The 21,756-nt window shown below is 36.4% G+C and overlaps 1 protein-coding gene across 3 annotated transcripts in view; it reads right to left on the bottom strand.

Annotated features, from left to right (window-relative positions):
* SH3PXD2A (SH3 and PX domains 2A) overlaps nt 1-18,799 on the bottom strand; it is a 754,429-nt gene extending 735,630 nt beyond the window's left edge. For 2 of the 3 annotated variants that reach the window (XM_053692436.1, XM_053692437.1), the window contains exon 1: nt 18,353-18,796. In XM_053692436.1, coding sequence (XP_053548411.1) covers nt 18,353-18,424 — 72 coding nt within the window. In that variant the 5' untranslated portion in view covers nt 18,425-18,796. Of the gene's footprint in view, nt 1-18,352 lie in introns of all 3 variants that reach the window. The other variant, XM_053692438.1, reaches the window with a different exon arrangement.
* Nucleotides 18,800-21,756: the final 2,957 nt, after the last annotated feature.

The raw sequence follows: 21,756 nt of genomic DNA, 5'->3' as shown, positions 1-21,756 counted from the left end.
CATGTGATTGGCTCACCCATGTGCATTGCTATTTGTTTAACAAAAGATATCTAAAGAATGAGGCAAATTAGATAATAGAAGTAAATTGGAATGTTGTTTAAAATTGTATTTTCTATCTGAATCATTAAATCATTTTTTGGGGTTTAATGTCCCTTTAATGACTCTGTGCAAACAAGCTTAGAGGATTACAGATACCTTTTAGTGCCTGGCATTCCCAAATTGTTTTTTTTTTTAATTTTTACAAAATTAAGCAGATGAGCTAAAAAAAATAGGTCAATAAATGTGAGTTTTATGAAGCTTTTAACCTCTTGACACAGAAACAAAGATACAAAATGAGAAATGCCAGAAGTGTTGCTATTGTAGGAAAGTATGATTTATAATATATATTTTTTTATTAAGAAATTAAAAATCTTTTAGCTTATAAGTGTGATGCCTACTGTTATATTTAATAGTTAAAGGGACATAAAACCAATTTTTTAATTTCATGATTTAGGTAGAACATACAATTATAAACAACTTTACAGTTTACTTCTATTATCAAATTTGCTTCATTCTTTTGGTATTATTTGTTGAAGGAACAGCAATGCACTACTGGTTTCTAACTAAACACATGGTTGAGCCAATGACAATCGGTGTAGATATGCAGCCACCAATCAAAAGTAGGAACCTAGGTTCTTTGCTGCTCCTGAGCTTACCTAGATAAACCTTTCAGCAAAGGATAACAAGAGAAGCAAGCAAATTAAATAATAGAAGTAAATTGGGAAGTTGTTTAAAATTGTACACTCTGTCCCAGAGGCAGAACTTTTTTTCACTTTCTGCAATGACAATTTTTGGTCAAAAAATTTCTGCAAGTCATTTTGAAATTAAATACAATTAAATTAGGCAGTTAAATTAAATTTATTTAAATTAGGCAGTTAAATTAGGCAGTTATACTATAAGTACCAGCTCAATTGCAATATACTGATTAACTGGACAATAAAGCATTTTTTTAAGTTTTATATATTATTTTGCAGCAGTTAAAGAGAGGAATTAATCAATCAGCGTGCTGCTGCTTTGCAGTGCAATCCCATATTTGACTGTTCTCTTCAAACATTGCTTCGCTGTGGCTGCACTGCGTTAAAGGGACACTGAACCCAATTTTTTTATTTTGTGATCAGCTAGAGCATGCAATTTTAAGCAACTTTCTAATTTACTCCTATTATCAATTTTCTTCGTTCTCTTGCTATCTTTATTTGAAATAAAAGCCATCTAAGCTTTTTGGGTTAAGAACTCTGGACAGCACTTTTTGATTGGTGGATGAATCTTTTCCACCAATCAGCAAGGACAACCCAGGTTGTTCACCAAAAATGGGCCGGCATCTAAACTTAGATTCTTGCATTTCAAATAAAGATACCAAGAGAATAAAGAAAATGTGATAATAGGAGTAAATAAGAAAGTTGCTTAAAATTTCATGCTCTATCTAAATCACGAAAGAAAAAATTTGGGTTCAGTGTCCCTTTAAGGAAAATGTACACAATGCAGCCAGAGCAAAGCACTGTTTAAAGAGAACAACCTGTTTTGGAGCAGCACTGCAAAGTTAAAGTGCTAACGATTTCCTCATGTGTCTCATTATTACTGCAGACATGCTGCATTTTCTGCGATGACATCTCAGATCACAGCATGTTCTGCCTTGGAGGCTCTGTCTACATCATGAAAGAAATGTTTTCGGTTTCATATCCCCTTAAATTGAATTCAACATTTTTTTCTATAATTAATACGATAAAGCAGTATTTAAACATGATGATTTTTTGGTCTAAAAGTTTTTTAAAGTTAAAGGGACACTGTAACCAAAATTTTTCTTTCGTGATTCAAATTGAGCATGAAATTTTAAGAAACTTTCTAATTTACTCCTATTTTCAATTTTTCTTCGTTCTCTTACTATCATTATTTGAAAAAGAAGACATCTAAGCTTTTTTTTTTGGTTTCAGTACTCTGGACAGCACTTTTTTATTGGTGGATGAATTTATCCACCAATCAGCAAGGACAACCCAGGTTGTTCACCAAAAATGGGCCGGCATCTAAACTTACATTCTTGCATTTCAAATAAAGATACCAAGAGAATGAAGAAAATTTGATAATAGGAGTAAATTAGAAAGTTGCTTAAAATTTCATGCTCAATCTGAATCACGAAAGAAAAATTTTGGTTACAGTGTCCCTTTAAGTGCTTATTGGCTGATAGTCACTCTGTACTAATCCATATTACAGAGGTTTAATTCTATTATCAAATATATATAATTCTTCTGGTATCCTTTGTTGAAAATCATATCAAGGTTGGCTCAGGAGCAGCAATGCACTACTGGGAGCTATAAGGTGATTTGTGGCTACATATATATGCCTCTTGTCATTGGTTCACCAAATACATTCAGCTTGCTCCCAGTACTGCACTGATGCTCTGGAGCTGAGTCCATGCAGTTATATGCAAGCAAAAGTGTAATAATAAAATGCTGTAACACATTAAAGCATTTTCTTTTTGCACTTTTATGTCCCTTTAAAAGGACACTAAAGTCAAAATTAAACTTTCATGATTCAGACAGAGCATGCAGTTTTAAGAGACTTTCCAATTTACTTCTATTATCAAATTTTGTACATTCTTTTTATATACACACTTTTTGAGGCACCAGCATGTGCAAATGTTCTTAGGGTATACTAGTCTGTGATTGGCTGAGGACTTTCACATGATACAGGAGAAAAGATAAATTTGTCAGAAAAAAGAAATCTACTGCTTATTTGAAATTCTGATCAAGGGGCAGATTACAAGTGAAGCACTAAATATTGCTTTAGTGAAAGTGATATTTGCGCTCCACTGTGTAATACCAGCACACACTAATATGCGCTGACATTACAAGTAGTCAGCAATTTCTGGGAAGCACTGCGCTCACGAGAATGCGCTTCCATAGGCTCCAATTGGAGCCTTGTTCTAATGCTGTCAGAGACGGCATCAGAACCTAAGCACAGCGAAGGGGGCAAGTAGCGCAGCGATGGTAGCATTGTAAATATATATGTATATGATTATATACATATATATTTGTGTATATACACATATTAACACATAAATATATATGTATATAAGCATTTCCCATAGACCGCAATGTAAAGGTCTTTTTTTTTCTAACACCCCACTCGCGCCAACTTTACCCCCAAAATACTGTCTAGTGCAGTTATTTTATTTAAAAATAAAGATGTTGCTATCTTTATTTTTTAATAAAATACACTACATTGTATTTTGGGGGGGCATTTGGGGCACATTTATAAAATTAACCAGAGATCTGATCTTTTATAAGCGTTAATTGCTGCCGCGAGCGTGCGGTAGCAATAACCAGCCAATTGTAATGGCTAGCTAATTATCGGGCGTGCGATAATTTAGCGCTTTACTTTTAATCTAGCCCTAAGTGTTATTACATTGTCTTTATTATATGCACTTGTTATTGATGCAGTTTTACTGTATTTTGTGGTTCTTTAAAGGGACATTAAACACTTTGAGATGGTAATATAACATGATAAATTGTATATAATAAAACAACTCTGCAATATACTTTGATTATTTATTTTGTCCTCTTTGCCTGTAATTCCATTCTGAAATTGTGAGCTTTTCAGTTCCTGTTGGAAATGAAAGTGCAGAACACTGTTAAATCCAGCACAACCATTGGCTGCACATTCTAGTGACCTATTTATAACTGACCCTAATTGGCCACAGCAGAGAAGGTAACACAAGTTACAACATGGCAGCTCCCAGTGTTTTATAGACACTAAAACTTTACACTTATTTTGTCACTTTTTAAACAACTAATGAAACTTTAAAAAATACATCTACATGTTAGTCATGGACTAATCTTTTCTTTGAATGCATCATTCTATCTAGCATGTATTTAGTGTTTAATGTCCCTTTAATGAAAACAACAGCATCAGTTGTATACTATGCTCATTGGCTGATAGACACCCCCTTCTAATGGGCATTACTAAAAAGTAACATAACTGCTCTTTCATATGGATGACAGGCCATTTGTTAGTTACATTTTCCTTTTGAACTGTGCAGTGGGCAAATAATTGGCAAGTACTTAGCAGCATTTTTTTATTTCAAAGCATTTACATAAACCCACAAATATAGGATGAAACAACAATTCAGTCTAACAGAGCTGAGTCAAAACCTCCTAACTTCCAGTAGCTCAGAACAGATTCCTTTTAATTTTCTTTTATTATTTCAATATGTAGAAATCAGACATATAAGCTACAAACTAATCTCTGGGTCCATATACATTTTATATAATATATATATAAATGTGGGAGATGAGTATAAATATACATTTAAAACACAACACAAGATTTTAAAGGAACATTCCAGTCAAAAATGAAATGCACATAGATGGATTACATATTTGAACAGAACAGATACATATTTGCAATTATATATGTAATGGTAAAAATGCTTCTAGTAAAAGTTATGACAGTTTTAGGGGTCAATTTATTAAATGTCGGGCGGACATTATTCGCTGTAGCGGATCATGTCCGCCCGGCATCGCTAAATGCCGACAGCATACTCTGTCTGCATTTAACGTTGCACAAGCATTTCTTGTGAAATGCTTGTGCAATGCCACCCACTGCACATTCAAGGCCAATCGGCCACTAGCAGGGGGTGTCAATCATCCCAATCGGATTGGCATGATTGGGGAGAAGTTAAAGGGCCATGATACCCAAATATTGAAACACTTGAAAGTGATGCAACATAGCTGTAAAAAGCTGACTAGAAAATATCACCTGAACATCTCTATACAAAAAATGAAGATATTTTACCTCAAAATGTCCTAAGTATTCAAACCCCATTGCAAAGGACTTTAAGCAGCAAATCAGTATGTCTGTCCCAGGACAGGCAAGCGACTGAGCCTCGTGCACACTCCTGTAATTTCCCTATTCAGTTTAAGGAAGTTTACTATGAAATCTCATGAGAGTTAAGTCAAATCGCATGAGATCACAGTAAAAGAGTTCATGACCTCAGCACTGTTGATGCTGATTGGCTGCAGTTCATTTCTTCATGTTTTTATTTTTTTTCCACCTGCAGCTGAAGTATAACTTTTTACACAGAGATGCTCTGGTGATTTATTCCTGTCAGCTTTTTACAGTTATGCTGCATCAGTTTCAAGTGATTTAGCATATGAGTATTATGTCCCTTTAAGGAGAAGTGGTCTTATGACCGCTGCTTCTTAACTTCTGTTTCCGGCGTGCTGGAAACTATGGGCGTATAAATCTACCCCTTAGTGTTAACATTTTTCTCTGCATGTGCATATGAAGCATAGCTAGATATTCTCAGTGCACCAGCATTTTAAATACTGCAGCTGCTCAGAGCGCCGGTGGCGCATGTATCATGTCAGCAATTAACAAACGGAGTCATTACCAGATGGTACAAGCACCTTAGGCTCTCTGATCAAGTGCTGTGTTTAAAATGCTGGTGCACAGTGCATACTTAAATACACTTTTGAAACAGCTATAGCTTTTATTAGAAGCATTTTTTCTAATACATTTATATTATAAAAATGCTTCTATTCACAACTTGAATGCATCCATGTGGATTCCAATTCTGGCTGGAATGTCCCTTCAGTATCAACCTTAAAGGGCCATTAAAGTAGAAAAATTATGTGCTCTAATTCATTAGCGCATGTAATTTTAAGACTAGAGACCCTGCACCTCTATGTGTTTAACCCCCACAAAAGGGAGGGGGGTAAAAGTACCATTCAGGACCTGCAGAGCACTACATGTTCCAAGCGGAAACTGCTGCTGACTCAATCAGCAGCACTAGTTACACAGCAGGGTCATGTGATTAGAACTGCTAATTTAGCGCTGAGGAATCTGTTGGCGCTCTACAAATAACCGATAATAATAATTGGATCAGCTGCAGTTTCTGCTCTGAACCAGCAGTGCTCTGCGGGTCCTGAACAGTATTTCTACTATGTTTTTTTGGTTTTTTTTTACTAATCTCTCCTGTGCTGCCCTCACACAAAAAAAAAAACCAGAATCAACCAATCATGTTAATGTTTCTCAAAGGTCACAATTAAAATGTGCATTAGTCCATTTCAATTCCATTAGCAAAAAAGTTTTCTGCAGCATACACAGATATCCTGTGAGGGCCCCATGCACCAGTATTCAAACACCATGGGGTAGATTTATCAAATGTCGGACGGACATCTTGTGAAAACTTGTGCACTGCCGCACCCTGCACATCCGTGGCCAAGAGGCCGCTAGCAAGGGGTGTCAATCATCCCGATCGTATCCGCAAACATCGGGGGTAGATTTCAGCATCCGCTGCATGATAAATCTACCCCCATGTCTGCTCAGAGAGCTGGTAGCGGTGTGTATTGCGTTTGTGAAGACGTAATTTGTGTCATACAAGCCACCACTGACTCTCTGAGAAGGCGTGATGTTTATATACTGGTGCACAGGCTCTCACAGGATATGTGCATATGCCACAGAAAAACAGTAAGAACTTAAACTAGAAGCATTTTTTTTTAATTGAAGTATATTACAAAAATACTTCTATTTCAAACTGAAATGCACCCATGCACATTTGAATTTTGACATTTTTATCCCTTTAAAAATATAAAGACATAAAAATTACAAAATGTAGATGTCAGACCTGGATACACAAGAAAAGCAAGAAAAGTATTACCAAGTGAAACTTTACAATTGTTGGGACTTTTTATTGTTTAATGCTCCCAAATAACCAAAATGTTACAAGAACTTTCACAGTGTTGTTTAAAACAGATTTTGACCACTGATAAAAAAAATATATATATATACGGTATATAGGTCCATATTTCCTATAACGTATAAGTGTAATTAGCCCGTAGGATAGCCTTATACTTATCCCATGCATTCTTGAATTCCCCCACAGTGTTTGTCTTTACCACATCAAATGGAAGTTTATTTCATGACTCAACCACCCTTTCTGTAAATAAATGCTTCCGTAATTACTTCTGAACCTACTAACCTTCATTTTGAGTTCATGATCCGCTGCTGTTTCTCTTCTTGTAAAAATAATACTTTTATCTAATCCTTTAATAGACTTGAAAGTTACTATCATATCACCCCCTTCCCTTTTCTCCTCTAAGCTAAACATATTTACCTAACTGAGCCTTTCCTGGTAAGTTTTACTTTTTAGACCTTGTACCATTTTAGTAGCCCTCTCTTTGAACAGATTGCAATTTATTTATATCCTTATCTAGATATGGCATCCAGAGCGTTACATAATAGGCATGATGAGGCCTGGTGGTTCTAGAGCTTGATATTCGGGGTGTCTAATTGGGAGGCTATCAAAGAACAGTGAAAAAGTTTGCACACATAATATAGGGAGCCCTTCCCAACTCCAGGGTGGGTGCTACACATGAGTTTGGAGGTGAATAGACGGGGGTGCTACATATGAGTTTGGAGGTGAATAGACGGGGGTGCTACACATGAGTTTGGAGGTGAATAGACAGGGGGTGCTACATATGAGTTTGGAGGTGAATAGACGGGGGTGCTACACATGAGTTTGGAGGTGAATAGACAGGGGTGCTACACACGAGTTCGGAGGTGAATAGACAGGGGTGCTACACACGAGTTTGGAGGTGAATAGACGGGGGTACTACACATGAGTTTGGAGGTGAATAGACAGGGGTGCTACACATGAGTTTGGAGGTGAATAGACAGGGGTGCTACATATGAGTTTGGAGGTGAATAGACAGGGGTACTACACATGAGTTTGGAGGTGAATAGACAGGGGTGCTGCACATGAGTTTGGAGGTGAATAGACGGGGGTGCTACATATGAGTTTGGAGGTGAATAGACAGGGGTGCTACATATGAGTTTGGAGGTGAATAGACGGGGGTGCTACATATGAGTTTGGAGGTGAATAGACAGGGGTACTACACATGATTTTGGAGGTGAATAGACGGGGGTGCTACACACCAGTTCGGAGGTGAATAGACAGGGGTGCTACACACGAGTTCGGAGGTGAATAGACAGGGGTGCTACACACAAGTTCGGAGGTGAATAGACAGGGGTGCTACACACGAGTTTGGAGGTGAATAGACAGGGGTGCTACACACGAGTTTGGAGGTGAATAGACAGGGGTGCTGCACATGAGTTTGGAGGTGAATAGACAGGGGTGCTACACATGAGTTTGGAGGTGAATAGACAGGGGTGCTACACATGAGTTTGAAGGTGAATAGACAGGGGTGCTACATATGAGTTTGGAGGTGAATAGACAGGGGTACTACACATGAGTATGGAGGTGAATAGACAGGGGTGCTACATATGAGTTTGGAGGTGAATAGACAGGGGTGCTACATATAAGTTTGGAGGTGAATAGACAGGGGTACTACACATGAGTATGGAGGTGAATAGATGGGGGTGCTACACACGAGTATGGAGGTGAACAGACAGGGGTGCTACACATGAGTTTGGAGGTGAATAGATGGGGGTGCTACACACGAGTATGGAGGTGAATAGAACCCTCATGAAAGCACCACTAACTATTAATCTAGTGCCATAAGACCCTTACTATTTACTTACTATTTCTGCTGCAGGTACCTCTACTTGGTCAACCAAGCATTCCACTGGCCTTATCTACTGCAATATTACTTTGTTCACCAAATATATCATCCAAAATAATAATCATCAAGTCCTGTTCTTATTTTGTTAGTAATTGATTCTGGAATAACTTTGAATTTATTTTTCCTAACCCCATAATTTTTCACTTTGATTTTGAACTTTAGATCCCATTCATTTGTCCAACCATTCAAATTTGTGGAGGAACAGAATCAAATGCTTTGCTTGAATTTAGACAAGCTTGGGTTTCCAATTTGCATGTGACATATGCAAATATGTCATGGGTAATCTTTTAATCAGCAGGACTTACAATAATGATCTGAAAAGAATATACACTTCCTCAAAAAACAATACAAAGATAATAGATTTTCCTCAACGAGTGACCACAAAAAAATGCTCACGTTGCTTACAGATTGGGAAGTCAGCAAGACAGTGACATAATGCTCCATATTTTACATATGTTATCACTCAGTTCCCATTATTCAGTGTATTTTTATATCTATGATGTTATAAAGTAACTCTAGCAACATGTATTATTGCCCTGCTAATAGAGTGTTGTAAATAAGACGTTAACAAATGTAGATGACACTTAGGAGACACACAAGGTACAAAACAGTCATCGTATAGTGTCACAGAGAGTAGTAGTGCTATTACTTAGGAGTAATTTCAGTGTTTGAGTTTAAGGCATCACTCCCGATTCCCCAGGCGTACTGCCCCCACACTACATGCCACAATCAGTGTTGGGATAGTGGTAAGCACTCTTAAGCTGTTGTGGGGGTGCTGTGGGAACTACAGCCAATCAGAGGCTTTAGTGCCAAGCCATTATTCTGAAAGGTAATGTGCTCCAGACTGCTTTTTGCATTGTGGGAAAAAAGACACCGCACAAACAAAAAACCAATAGGGGAGCTAAGAGATGTAAATCTGGTGATCTCAATAAACCAATTAGTACCATGGTTTATTCTACACAGATATGAATACACAAATGTCCGTAAGCATTCCACCATTTTCACTAACCAGTAATTTGTTCCAAATATAGAATCTGAGGACTAAGTTTTGCTTGGGTCCTAATTTAAAGGGACACGCTACTCCAAAATCATTATTATTTAAAAAGATAGATAATCCCTTTATTACCCATTCCCCAGTTTTGCACAACAAATATGGTTATTTTAATATACCCTTAACCTCTGTGATTACCTTGTATCTAAGCCTCTTTTGACAGCCCCCTGATCACATGGATATTTATGTATTATCTATTGACTTGCATTTTAGCCAAATACTCATAAATAAGTCCACAGAGAGTGAGCACAATGTTGTTATCTATATGGCACACATGACTAAACAGTGTCTTGTAGTGAAAAGCTTATAAAGATGCATGTGATAAGAGGCTGTCTGTAGTGGCTTAGAAACAGGCAGACATTTAGAGGTTTAAAGTGAATGTCAATTTTGATGCTAAAGTGCCCGGTTTTTAAAAATTCAATTAAAAACAGGGGCACTTTAATTAATCAAAATTTACATTTCACTCCTGTTGTGAAAAAAAAACTTACCTTTTAATCTTCACAGCAGCTCCAGCTTCCTCCACCCGTCGCAAAGCCTCTTCCTGGGTCTAAAATGAAGAATCCGGCTTCCTCCAATCACGATGTTGAATCAGACACTGATTCCCCCAGGGGGGGAAGCCATGATTGGAGGATGACCTATCCATCATTTCTGACATCAGAAATGGCTTGCAACGACCGGAGGAAGCTGGAGCTGCTGTGAAGATTAAAAGGTACGTTTTTTTCACAACATGAGTGAAATGTAAATTTTAATGAATTAAAGTGCCCCTGTTTTTAATCAAATTTTTAAAAACCGGGCACTTTAGCATCAAAATTGACATTCACTTTAAATGTTATACGGTATATTAATATAACAATGTTGGTTGTGCAAAGCTGGGGAATGGGTAGTAAAGGTATTATCTATATTTTTAAACAATAACAATTTTAGTGTTGAATGTCCCTTTAACAGTTTTAGAGAAAAAAAAAATTGTATTCTGTTTTTTTCCATTTCTGAGCAGTTACTTACCTAACTGTGACCGTGCATTTGACATCAGTAATTTGTAGGCAATTATGTAATTACCAAGGGACAGTCATCTGCCATCACAAGGATTGTAAAACCATAAGGAAATGTTATACTGTCTTATGATGGGAAAACATGTTAGCTGAGGACAGACTGGCTTAAAAAAAGAGACAATTATAAAAAAAACGTCAAGTGTCAGATGTCATATTCACAACACTGTGAAACTTTAAAACCACTACATGTGGGATTTCAATTTTATTGATATAAAAATGACTTTCCCAGAATCTTGCTAGTAATAGTGTGATTATACAAACAAAGATGAGACTTGTATAGCGTTCTCTCTGCATTTTACATCTGCAGACTACTATCTGCTAATCCATAGGGTTAGGGCTAACGAACTGCATTCTAGAATTAATGATGTGTCTATTTATATACTTTCCACACAAACATTGTTTTTATGTCAATTACATCATCAGCTCAAACTAAAACTAAAGTTTTTGCCATCAAAAGCTAAAACTCTGATGTGGATATCTTACCGTGGTTTAGATTACAAGTGGAGTGCAAAACTATTAGCGCAATTGCGCTCAAGTTAAAGGGATATGGAACCCAGATTTTTTCTTTCATGATTCATTTAGAGCATGCAATTTTAAGCAACTTTCTAATTTACTCCTATTCTTTGGTATCTTTATTTGAAAAGCAGGAATGTAAGCTTAGGAGCAAGCCGATTTTTGGTTCAGAGTCTGGGTAGCGCTTGCTGATTGGTGGCTAAATGTAGCCACCAATCATCAAGCGCTACACAGGGTTCTGAACCAAAAATGGTCCGCCTCCTAAGCTTACATTCCTGCTTTTTTTCAAATAAAGATACCAAGAGAACGAAAAAAAATTGATACTAGGCATAAATTAGAAAGTTGCTTAAAATTGCATACTTGATCCGAATCATGAAAGAAAAAAATTGGGTTTATGAAACCTAAAAATTTTCTCTTGTGATTCAGACAGAGCATACCATTTTTAAAAAGCTTCCAATTTACTTTTATTATCAAATTTGCTTAATTCCCATGATATTCTGTGTTGAAGAGATACCTAGGTAGGCATCTGGAGCACTACAGCAGGAAATAGTGCTGCTATCTAGTGCTCTTGCAAACGGGTAACTCTTGCAAAACTGCTATACTACAGAAAAATAGTTTTTTTATAAAATTAAATAAAAAACATAAATGTATATAAACTGGGTACTGGCAGACAGCTACCAGTACCTAAGAAATGACACTAGTTAGAGTGGGGAGGGTTAGAGAGCTGTTTGGGAAGGATCAGGGAGGGTAAGGGGAATCCTACACTGCAGGAAAAAAAAAACATTTTTTTCAGTTCTATAGTGTCTTTCAAAACTGGTGCCAAATATTGCACTACATGTTGCTGAAGGACTCTTCTTGTGGAGTCAGTTTATTTGAATGTGCATGTTCTTGAGAACAAGTGTTAGTTGCTCCAATGAGCAAAACCAGCTATTTCTGATATAAAAATATACTCAAATGAGTAATTTACCATACATTCAATGCTACATCATTAAAGGGACACTGAACCCAATTTTTCTTCATTCTCTTGCTATCTTTATTTTAAAAGCAAGAATGTAAATCTTAGCAGCCAGCCCATTTTAGGTTCAGCCCCATGGATAGAGCTTGCTTATTGGAGGCTTACATTTAACCACCAATAAGCAAGCATAACCCAGGTTCTCAACCAAAAATGGGCCGGCTCCTATGCATCACATTCCTGCTTTTTAAATAAAGATATCAAGAGAACGAAAAAAAATGATACTAGGAGTAAATTAGAAAGTTGCTTAAAATTGCATGCTCTATCTGAATCATGAAATAAAAAAATTGGGTTTAGTGTCCCTTTAAGGGGAAATATATTCAACAGTGCACTACAGTACCCCTTTTACTGTATATTTCCATAGTGTTTTTTTTCTTTCTTTTATTAAATTCATTTGCCTCAGTCCCTGGAATTTTTGAAAAATCTGAAGATCTATCTAGTGAGAGTCGGACAGATTTCTTCGTCCTTGTAATGTGCACTAATGGCACATTATACTGTGCATCCATTAAACTGCATGCAATCACACATTAAGATCAAATTAACGTTTCCATTAGGTTCATGGCAGATCACCGCAAACTAATGGTAACATAATAGTATGCAATATTTGTGAATAGACTTTACTAGGAGTAAGTACATGTCTAAAAAAACAAAACAATACAATGATAGAACAAGTGTCCCTTCTGACATCTGTTTCTACCATTGAATAATTCTACATACATATAAATATTAATGTTATCACTGTGTTGAATACTACTTTTAACGCCGCTATGCCGTTCTATTCCGTCATAATTACACTGGGCTTTAGTGCCGTTCTGACGAAATAGAACGCCATAACCGTTGGCTGTCCTAAAGCCAACGGCGCTTCCATGATGTGATCGCGATCTGGAGGGCGTGCCCTAGCGTCACAGGGACGCCCCCCTGACCCGATCCCATTATTGAAATCTCGCGATCGCAGGATTTCAATTTCTTTACATCAGAACAATGTTCCAATGTAGACAAATTAACCCGGTCATCAAAGGGTTCATTTAAAAAAAGAAAATGAAAGAATTAAAACCACCATTAGGAGAATCAGTATTTGAATATTGGATTCAAATACTGATTCTCATATTGTAAATATAAGATAATCAACATTTGAATGCTAATTCTATATGCATAGTTCAAATGAAAATGTTACATTCCAATATGCAGAATAAACAAATATAGTTAACATTCATGACTAGCATTACCAAAAGTCAAATCTGACCACTATATAAGCGCTTGACAAATCCAAGGTAACACCACCATGGAAACCGAAAATTTAAATGTAATATCATGATCCTGTGCAAACATTCTCTGTAGAAAGTGGAGATTTACATAGGGTAAAAATATTGCTGTTGCAGGTCAATGGGCATGATGCATGTGGCACTATGTACACCGAACAGGGCACACTTGAGACTTGCTTACAGTCCCATTTTACCACTATGGTGTCATGTTTTTAAAGACCCAGGCTGCTACAGATTATTTTCATATTATTATGTCTCCAAAACTTTATTGTAACCCAGTCAAGAAGAGTGTGCCATCGTTTTCAGAAAATCAATGCCCAACCTCCATCTGTTTGAGTTTAAAGGGACATTAAACGAAATGCTGGTTGACATTTGCAAGGGCTTATTTATAGCCATCCCTAATTGGCCACAGAAAAGGAAATGAGAATAAAACACTTAAGAAGTTTCTTTGTTTTGTATACAGATATTCTAGAACACATAGTTAAAGTAATCTGCAGACAGCAATGCACACTGGGACATACCTAAACACATCTGGTGAGCCAATGATAAGGGGCATATGTACCTAGCCACCAATCATAAACTAGCTCTCAGTAGCGCATTGCTGCTCCTAGACATGTTTTCTAACAAACGATACCAAGAGAATAAAGTGAATTTAATAAAATAGGTCAATTGAAACTCATAACTTTCTTATTACACTCTATCTGAGCTATGAAGCTTTAATTTCACTCTGTATCAACATATATCTAGTAAGTAACATCTAACTTACTATAGATTTCCATCTTTATATTCATGTCTTTTCATTTAAAAAATTATATAATCTTAAAGTAGATTACTAAGGGCAAAATGTATCATGCTTGCAGGCAGACAGGTTTGCAAGTAGAGAACCTGTTGGCCTACAATAGCGACTTGCAATGCTTCATTGTGTGGCAAAATGTAACATTGCACAAGAGCTCTCATGGGCCACCCCCTACTCTTGTGTAATCAATTGCGCAAGAGCAGGGCATGTCAATCACTCCAAACAAGCAAGTGTCAGAGTGAGTGATCTCCCCACCTCCGAGGCGTTGGAGAGACAAAAGATGCAGTTTCTGCTTTTTCAGTTTGTGGCTGCAGGTTTGTTCCACAAGCCTCAAAAGCTGTAAATGCAGCTTAAAGGGACATGAAACCCAAACATTTTCTTTCATGATTTAGGTAGAACATACAATTTAAAAAAAAAAATCCATTTTACTTCTATTATCAAATTTGCTTAATTATCTTCTTATCATTTGTTGAAGGAGCAGCAATGCACTTCTAGTTTCTAACTGAACACATGGGTGAGCCAATGGCAATCAGTATATATATGCAGCCACCAATCAGCAGCTAGAACCTAGGTTATTTGCTGCTCCTGAGCTTACCCTGATAAACCGGTCAGCAAAAGGATAACAAGCGAAGGAAGCAAATAAATAATAGATGTAAATTGGAAACTTGTTTAAAATTGTATGCTCTGTCTAAATCATGAATGTCTAATTATGACTTTACTATCCCTTTAATAAATTTACCCTTAAAGGGATATTAAACAATTTGTTTTCCTTTCATTATTCAGACATAGCATGCAATTTCAAACAACTTTCTAATTTACTTCTATTATCAATTTTTCTTCACTCTCTTTGTATCTTTATTTGAAAAGGCAGGACTGGCCCATTTTTGGTTCAACACCCTGGGTAGCGCTTGCTGATTGGTGTCTACACTAAAGAATACCATAAATCTGTGTTACAGTAAGGAGGGTGTGTCAGCCCCTGGTTTACAATCTGAAAGCCATTGTGTTTTAGTTCCTCATTTCATATGTTTACCAAGAAGGAAAGACAGATGAAGCTTCATGATAGCAATGAAATGATAAGGATACAGGACTGTACTTGAGCATACTGTGCACAACTGAGGATGGAGGATGAAATAAAGCAGAACGGTATTCAGGGAAAAGGGGCATTTCCTTTTAAACAAAAGATAAGCAAATGACACAGGAATCTATAGTAACAACAAAGCATTTCTATTAATGAACACAAACAGTATCAATCTGATTTCAAAGGATATGGTCCCCCTATGATCTTGGACCAATGTACACTCAGCAATGATGATGTGCTCAGGCTTATTCTAATTCTGTGCCAACAGTGTACAACTGCCAGCTTTGCACACAAACCATCATACTGCATACTAACCATCAATTGACTTCATTTTACAGTATTTATTTTTAACCCTTAGTGAACAATGACTTGTGATTAACAATATTTTTCAGTGAAATTCCAATGTTTCATTAAATGGACATAAAAATACAAAAGAAAATGCTCTAATGGCTGTAGATGTCAATCACCAGCTGCCACTGAACTTATCTAGATATGTTTTTCAACAGAGAATACCAAGAGAACAAAGTCAGTTTTTATAACAGAAGCTTCTTAAAATTGCATGCACTATATAAACCATGACAGTTTAATTTTGACTTTCATATCCCTTTAAAAAAAATAATAATGTAAAAATAAATACCTTAACCTACAGGTAAAATACTTTCTATATTTTTAAATGCCTCTCTTTCTACTACTCATAGTTAGATTTAGTAAAGACTCCAAATACTGTGGCACATTGTTTATAACTCTGATATTGAATAAATCTTTCCCACAACATCTAGTTGATATGTAAATCATGTTCAACAATCACATATACATTTCATTTAAGTGCTGTATTATTTTTATGAAGTACATTTAATCCACATTCCATGTGGATATTGGTCACCAAAACACAATCATAATATCAACTCCTAAGGATCTTCTTTTAATTCTGCATGAATTTAAAATACTTTGTATTAAAATACCAGATATGTTAAACACATACATAAAGTATTGGTATGCGCTGCATACTAATTTGAAAATAAAAGAGGACACAGCAGAGCTATTTGTCCAATCTCACTGAAGGATTTTAGAATGTTGAAGATGCAGAAATTCAATGCTGGATAATGCTCTGTTAATTCTTCTTTGTAGTAACAGCCAACAAAATGCTGTGCTAAAGATCTATGGCTCTTTTCCTTTTCACATTATATTTCTGACTTTGATACTTAGGAAGTTTGCCCATTACAGTATGCTTACAGCAGCCAGGATGTGACCTTCATCCATATACTATGTTTATTACAATAATAGCCATTCAAAGTAGCACAATAGTTTGGCTTCATCTCAGATTGAGAACACAACTTTAGGAGAGCCGAGCATATTGCTTAGGGCAGTGTTTTTCAACCAGTGTGCCGTGGCACACTAGTGTGCCGTGAGAGATCCTCAGGTGTGCCACGGCAGACTAAAGGTTAAAAATCACTGGCTTAGGGAAACAGCCCACTTGTATGGGGAACCAATAGTTATAAAATCAAACAAAGGAAGAAATATTGGAGCAATCATGTTCAGAAGCAGCTGGAAGGATTACAAACACGGTATTAGGATCCAATGTTGTAACCAAGGGAGATATCACAGCAGCAGTTATAGAACACAGTAAATTTGACACAAAGCAACTGCTGAGGGATTCCAGGGAGTCTCTTGTTTTATTCTAACGTCACTGACTGTTTACGCAACCACCCATGTTTATATACAGTAGACAGTATAACTGTACATATACTACACAAGCGTGTATGTGTTTACATGCATTTATTTAGCTATGCATTTGTGTGTATATCACTTTTTACATGCAATAATTGTTCTCAATCACATGAGACAGAAGTGGTGTATTAACAGATGGTGTGTATTGCACTTATTACACGTGTGTGTTTGTGTGTGTGTGTGAATATATCTATCTATCTATATATATATATATAAAAATAAAACAAACACACACACACATATATATACACATACATACACACATACACACAGAGATTCCGATTCCACATATATGCTACATGTTTGTACACTGTATAGGTTTCTCAATATTATTATTATATCACTAATATGTTATATTCACACTTGCACATATATTGTAATTATTGTTATGCATTATTATAAATACATGCACGTATATTTTCATTGTTTATATTACATTATTATAAATATATGCACATATATTTTCTAATTCAGTGCCATAAATGTGTCAGATATAAATAATGCACAGTGTTATGGTTGCAATGGCATTCTGTACATTACTGTAGTCAGTTTTGGATGTAAACATTGCAGTAAACATTATAGGTCCTCACATCTGTCATAAATAATATCACAGCCAGCTGCTATATGCACTGTTATATGCACTGCCAGCTGCTATATATACACTGCCTGCTGCTATATGCACTGTTATATGCACTGCTAGCTTTTATATGCACTGCTAGCTGCTATATATACACTGCCTGCTGCTATATGCACTGTTATATGCACTGCTAGCTTTTATATGCACTGCCAGCTGCTATATATACACTGCCTGTTGCTATATGCACTGTTAGATGCACTGCTAGCTTTTATATGCACTGCCAGCTGCTATATATACACTGCCTGTTGCTATATGCACTGTTAGATGCACTGCTAGCTTTTATATGTACTGCCAGCTGCTATATATACACTGCCAGCTGCTATATGCACTGTTATATGCACTGCTAGCTTTTATATGCACTGCCAGCTGCTATATATACACTGCCAGCTGCTATATGCACTGTTATATGCACTGCTAGCTTTTATATGCACTGCCAGCTGCTATATATACACTGCCTGCTGCTATATGCACTGTTAGATGCACTGCTAGCTTTTATATGCTCTGCCAGCTGCTATATATACAGATACACATGCCCATGTACCAATCAGTAAGTGCCAGACACTGAGCTGTCACCCTCCCAGGTTGTGCACATTATCGCTTTTACTCACATAGTGCTTGGATGGGTTTCTCCTCTTCTCCACATCCTGGACGCACACGTCCATCACACTGTAGGACCGCATGTTTGTATGAGATGACAGCCGTGTCTAGCAATATGACATTATTATTCACCAGGTCTGCGGCTGCTGGTAAAACAAGACGAGCCTCACTCCAGTGCAAGGCTGGAGTGTGTGGCCATGTGCTCAGATAATATCCAGTCAGGGTGCCCTCTGCTGTGGATCCCTAGAGTGCACTCACGGTCACGGATATAAAGCTCCTCCTTGTTGCCTTTATAAAGCTGCTCGTTCCCGTGCTGCCCCTGGCTGCCTTGCTGTGCGCTCTCTGGCCCCAGCTCTGACTGACTTGCTTACCTCAGGGTCACTAGTTCGCTCTCCCGCTCGTGCCCTAATGTCCTACATGGAGGAGGGGCGCAGGCAGGACACAGAGACCCCATACATTCATACCCAGCTCCAGGGGAGGGGCGGGGACAAGCCGCCAAATTGGAATGACAAATCCCAGTGTGCTGATAGCAACTAGTGGTGCTGCACCTACTGCCTGCAACTCTGTCTGACAACAGTGAATAAGGAAAAGAGTGCAAAAAAACCCTTTATTCTTCAGGAAGTTTATATTTAAATACAGTATGTAGCTTTAACACAATGTTTAATAAAGCAGTGATGTATAGTATAGGAGCGTATAACCAATATCTTTATTGTCTAAGGGGATAGAAATATTTGTTGTATTAATTGCTAGGATGGATGTACTGTATTTTCTTTCTCTAAGTTTTAAGAAACTTGTCTCAGGAACTGCAGGTGCTAATTTTTTATTTTTATTTTTTAATTTAAAGGGATATAAAACCCAAACCCTTTCTTTTGTGATTCAGACAGAGCAGGCAACATCAATTTACTTTATCAAAATTGTTTCGTTCTGTAGTATTCTTTGTTAAGGTGATACCTAGGTACTAGCTGACTGGAGCACTATATAGCAGAAAATAGTTCTGCCATCTAGTGCTCTTGCAAATCTGCTGCCATATAGAACTCCAGACATGCATACTCCTAAATGTACGTCCCTGCTTTTCATCTAAAGATGCCAAGAGAACAAAGAAAATGTGATAATAGAAGTAAAAGAGAAAGTTGTTTCACATTGTTTCATGTCCCTTTAAACAGACATGTCCCTTTAAACAGAAATACAGCTACATGGGGTACAGATATAAATATACAAATAATAATTTATATTTATATCTGTACCCCATGTAGCTGTATTTCTTTAAACATTTAAACATATAATTTGATTTTGCACATTGTTTAACTTCATCATCCTTCTAACTAAGCTGAGTTTTCTAAGTATATTCAGACAATCAACTGGTTAACAGGGGTGTGTTTAGCACCAACCAATGACCAGCTTACATTAATCCTTTTTAAACGACACACACCGGTGTCTGTGCAGGTTTATGAGTACGGCTAACGCCGAAACGCGTAAAACCCTTCTGTTTGTGTGCTCACATGTCCGCTTTTTAAGATTTACTAATAAAGCTGCTAATTTTTAACATTTTGGATATTCGGGATACTTTCTTTTCTTTTTGACAACATTTTTGTTTCATGATTCAGACAGAGAATACAAGTCTGTTTTACTTATGTTATCAAATTTACTTTGTCCTTATGTTATTCTTTGTTGAAGAACACAATTTGGTAGTTGTGTGCATGTATATTGGAGCACAATACGGCAGCAGTTTTGCAAGAATGCTTTTAATACTTGTATGCACTTCTGAGCACTAGACTACAGCAACGTTTGCACAATGTATCACATTTTTAGACGTATTCTTGCAAACTGCTTCCATATAATGCTACAGACCCACACTCCTGAGCCTACATACCTGCCTTACAACAATAAATATCAATAAAATAAAATGTGATAATATACATAAATTAGAAAGCTATTTTTTTTTAATTAAATGTTACTCTCTGTCTGAATCATGAAAGAAAAAAAACATGGGTTTCATGTCCCTTTAAGAAAACCTATAATGGCACATATTGTATAATAGACTTATAATTGAATGTAATAATTACAATAAAACTTGTGCAACTTGTATTACTTAGATATCCCTAAAGTGTACATGAGTAAACAATAGGTGAAAAAAACTAATCTATAGCTGAATAAATACATAAAAATATGTATCTGCCTTTGAAGAGTAAATGAATATATTTCACTGCCTTGATTGATTGCACTTAGTGAAATCTCTGACTAGTAATTGTACTTCTAGACATAATGATCAATAAGGCACCGTTTTATGTCTCATGCACCTTTTGGATGAGTCAACTCTTACTCATAACCTACAGACCTAATTCCCTTTAACACACTCGGTCATGGGTTTGCAGCACTCAGCATTCAACATTAGAACGTGACAAGTGCTGATTTAGGTTAGATGCAAAAGGTCCTACAAGTACAAATAATAATAATAATAAATGTAACAATAACTTATTTTAAAATATATTCAGTGAATATTTACCAGTGTTCTTTTACTACAAAAATGTACTCACACAGGTATTATTTTTTCAGACTTTGAAAAATATTTGTTCAGTTTTTTAGCGATCGCAAAATATCTGCTAGGATTTTCATTTTTGCGCTTGTTGGTTTGAGTTCGTATTACAAGTTCCAAAAAAAATGTATTTTGCGCTAACGGGAATCCGAATTAACTGCAAAGGGATATAATGCACTTATATATATATATACATGTCTATATGTGTGTACATATATATTAATGTTTTTTATATGTGTATATATGACTGTAAATACATACATACACATATATAGACATATATAAATATATAAGGATCAAGAAGGGAATAAAAGTCTGTTGACTCAATGATGTATTGCTGGAAAAACTTGTTTTATTACGAGAATCCAAAACAAGTCAAAGTAAGCAAAAGTGAACAAAGTAAAGTACAAACGGGTCACAGTGAGGGACGCCTGACACGTTTCGCGCATGCGTAGATGCGCTTCTTCAGAGGCTAATTAGTTAGTGGCCAGTACAGCTATTTAAACGATACAACCACCAATCCTAGGGTAGCTGTAAGGGATGACCAATGGGTGCAACATATCCAAGCAGCAGTGTGTTAACATATAATATGCAATCAAGGTATTTTCAAATGGTTGCTGTTTGGAAGGGGCACATCTAAATACAAAGTTCACTGTTAACAACTCTTCAATCAAATATAGAACATGTAAATCAACAATATTCCCTATGGAGCTAAACATTTAAACAATACATATAAATAAAATTATAAAATAAAGTAAAATATATGTACTAGGAATCAATAATTAAAAGTAGTAAATGGGAAATAAATAAAACTGTATCATATGGTTTGCTATAAGTCCTGAAATAACATAGATGTGAATCTGGTGTACGTAATCCCAAGAA

This window comes from Bombina bombina, chromosome 9 (assembly GCF_027579735.1).
Source record: "Bombina bombina isolate aBomBom1 chromosome 9, aBomBom1.pri, whole genome shotgun sequence".
NCBI lineage: Eukaryota > Metazoa > Chordata > Amphibia > Anura > Bombinatoridae > Bombina > Bombina bombina.
This window is presented reverse-complemented; position numbering and strand designations above follow the sequence as displayed.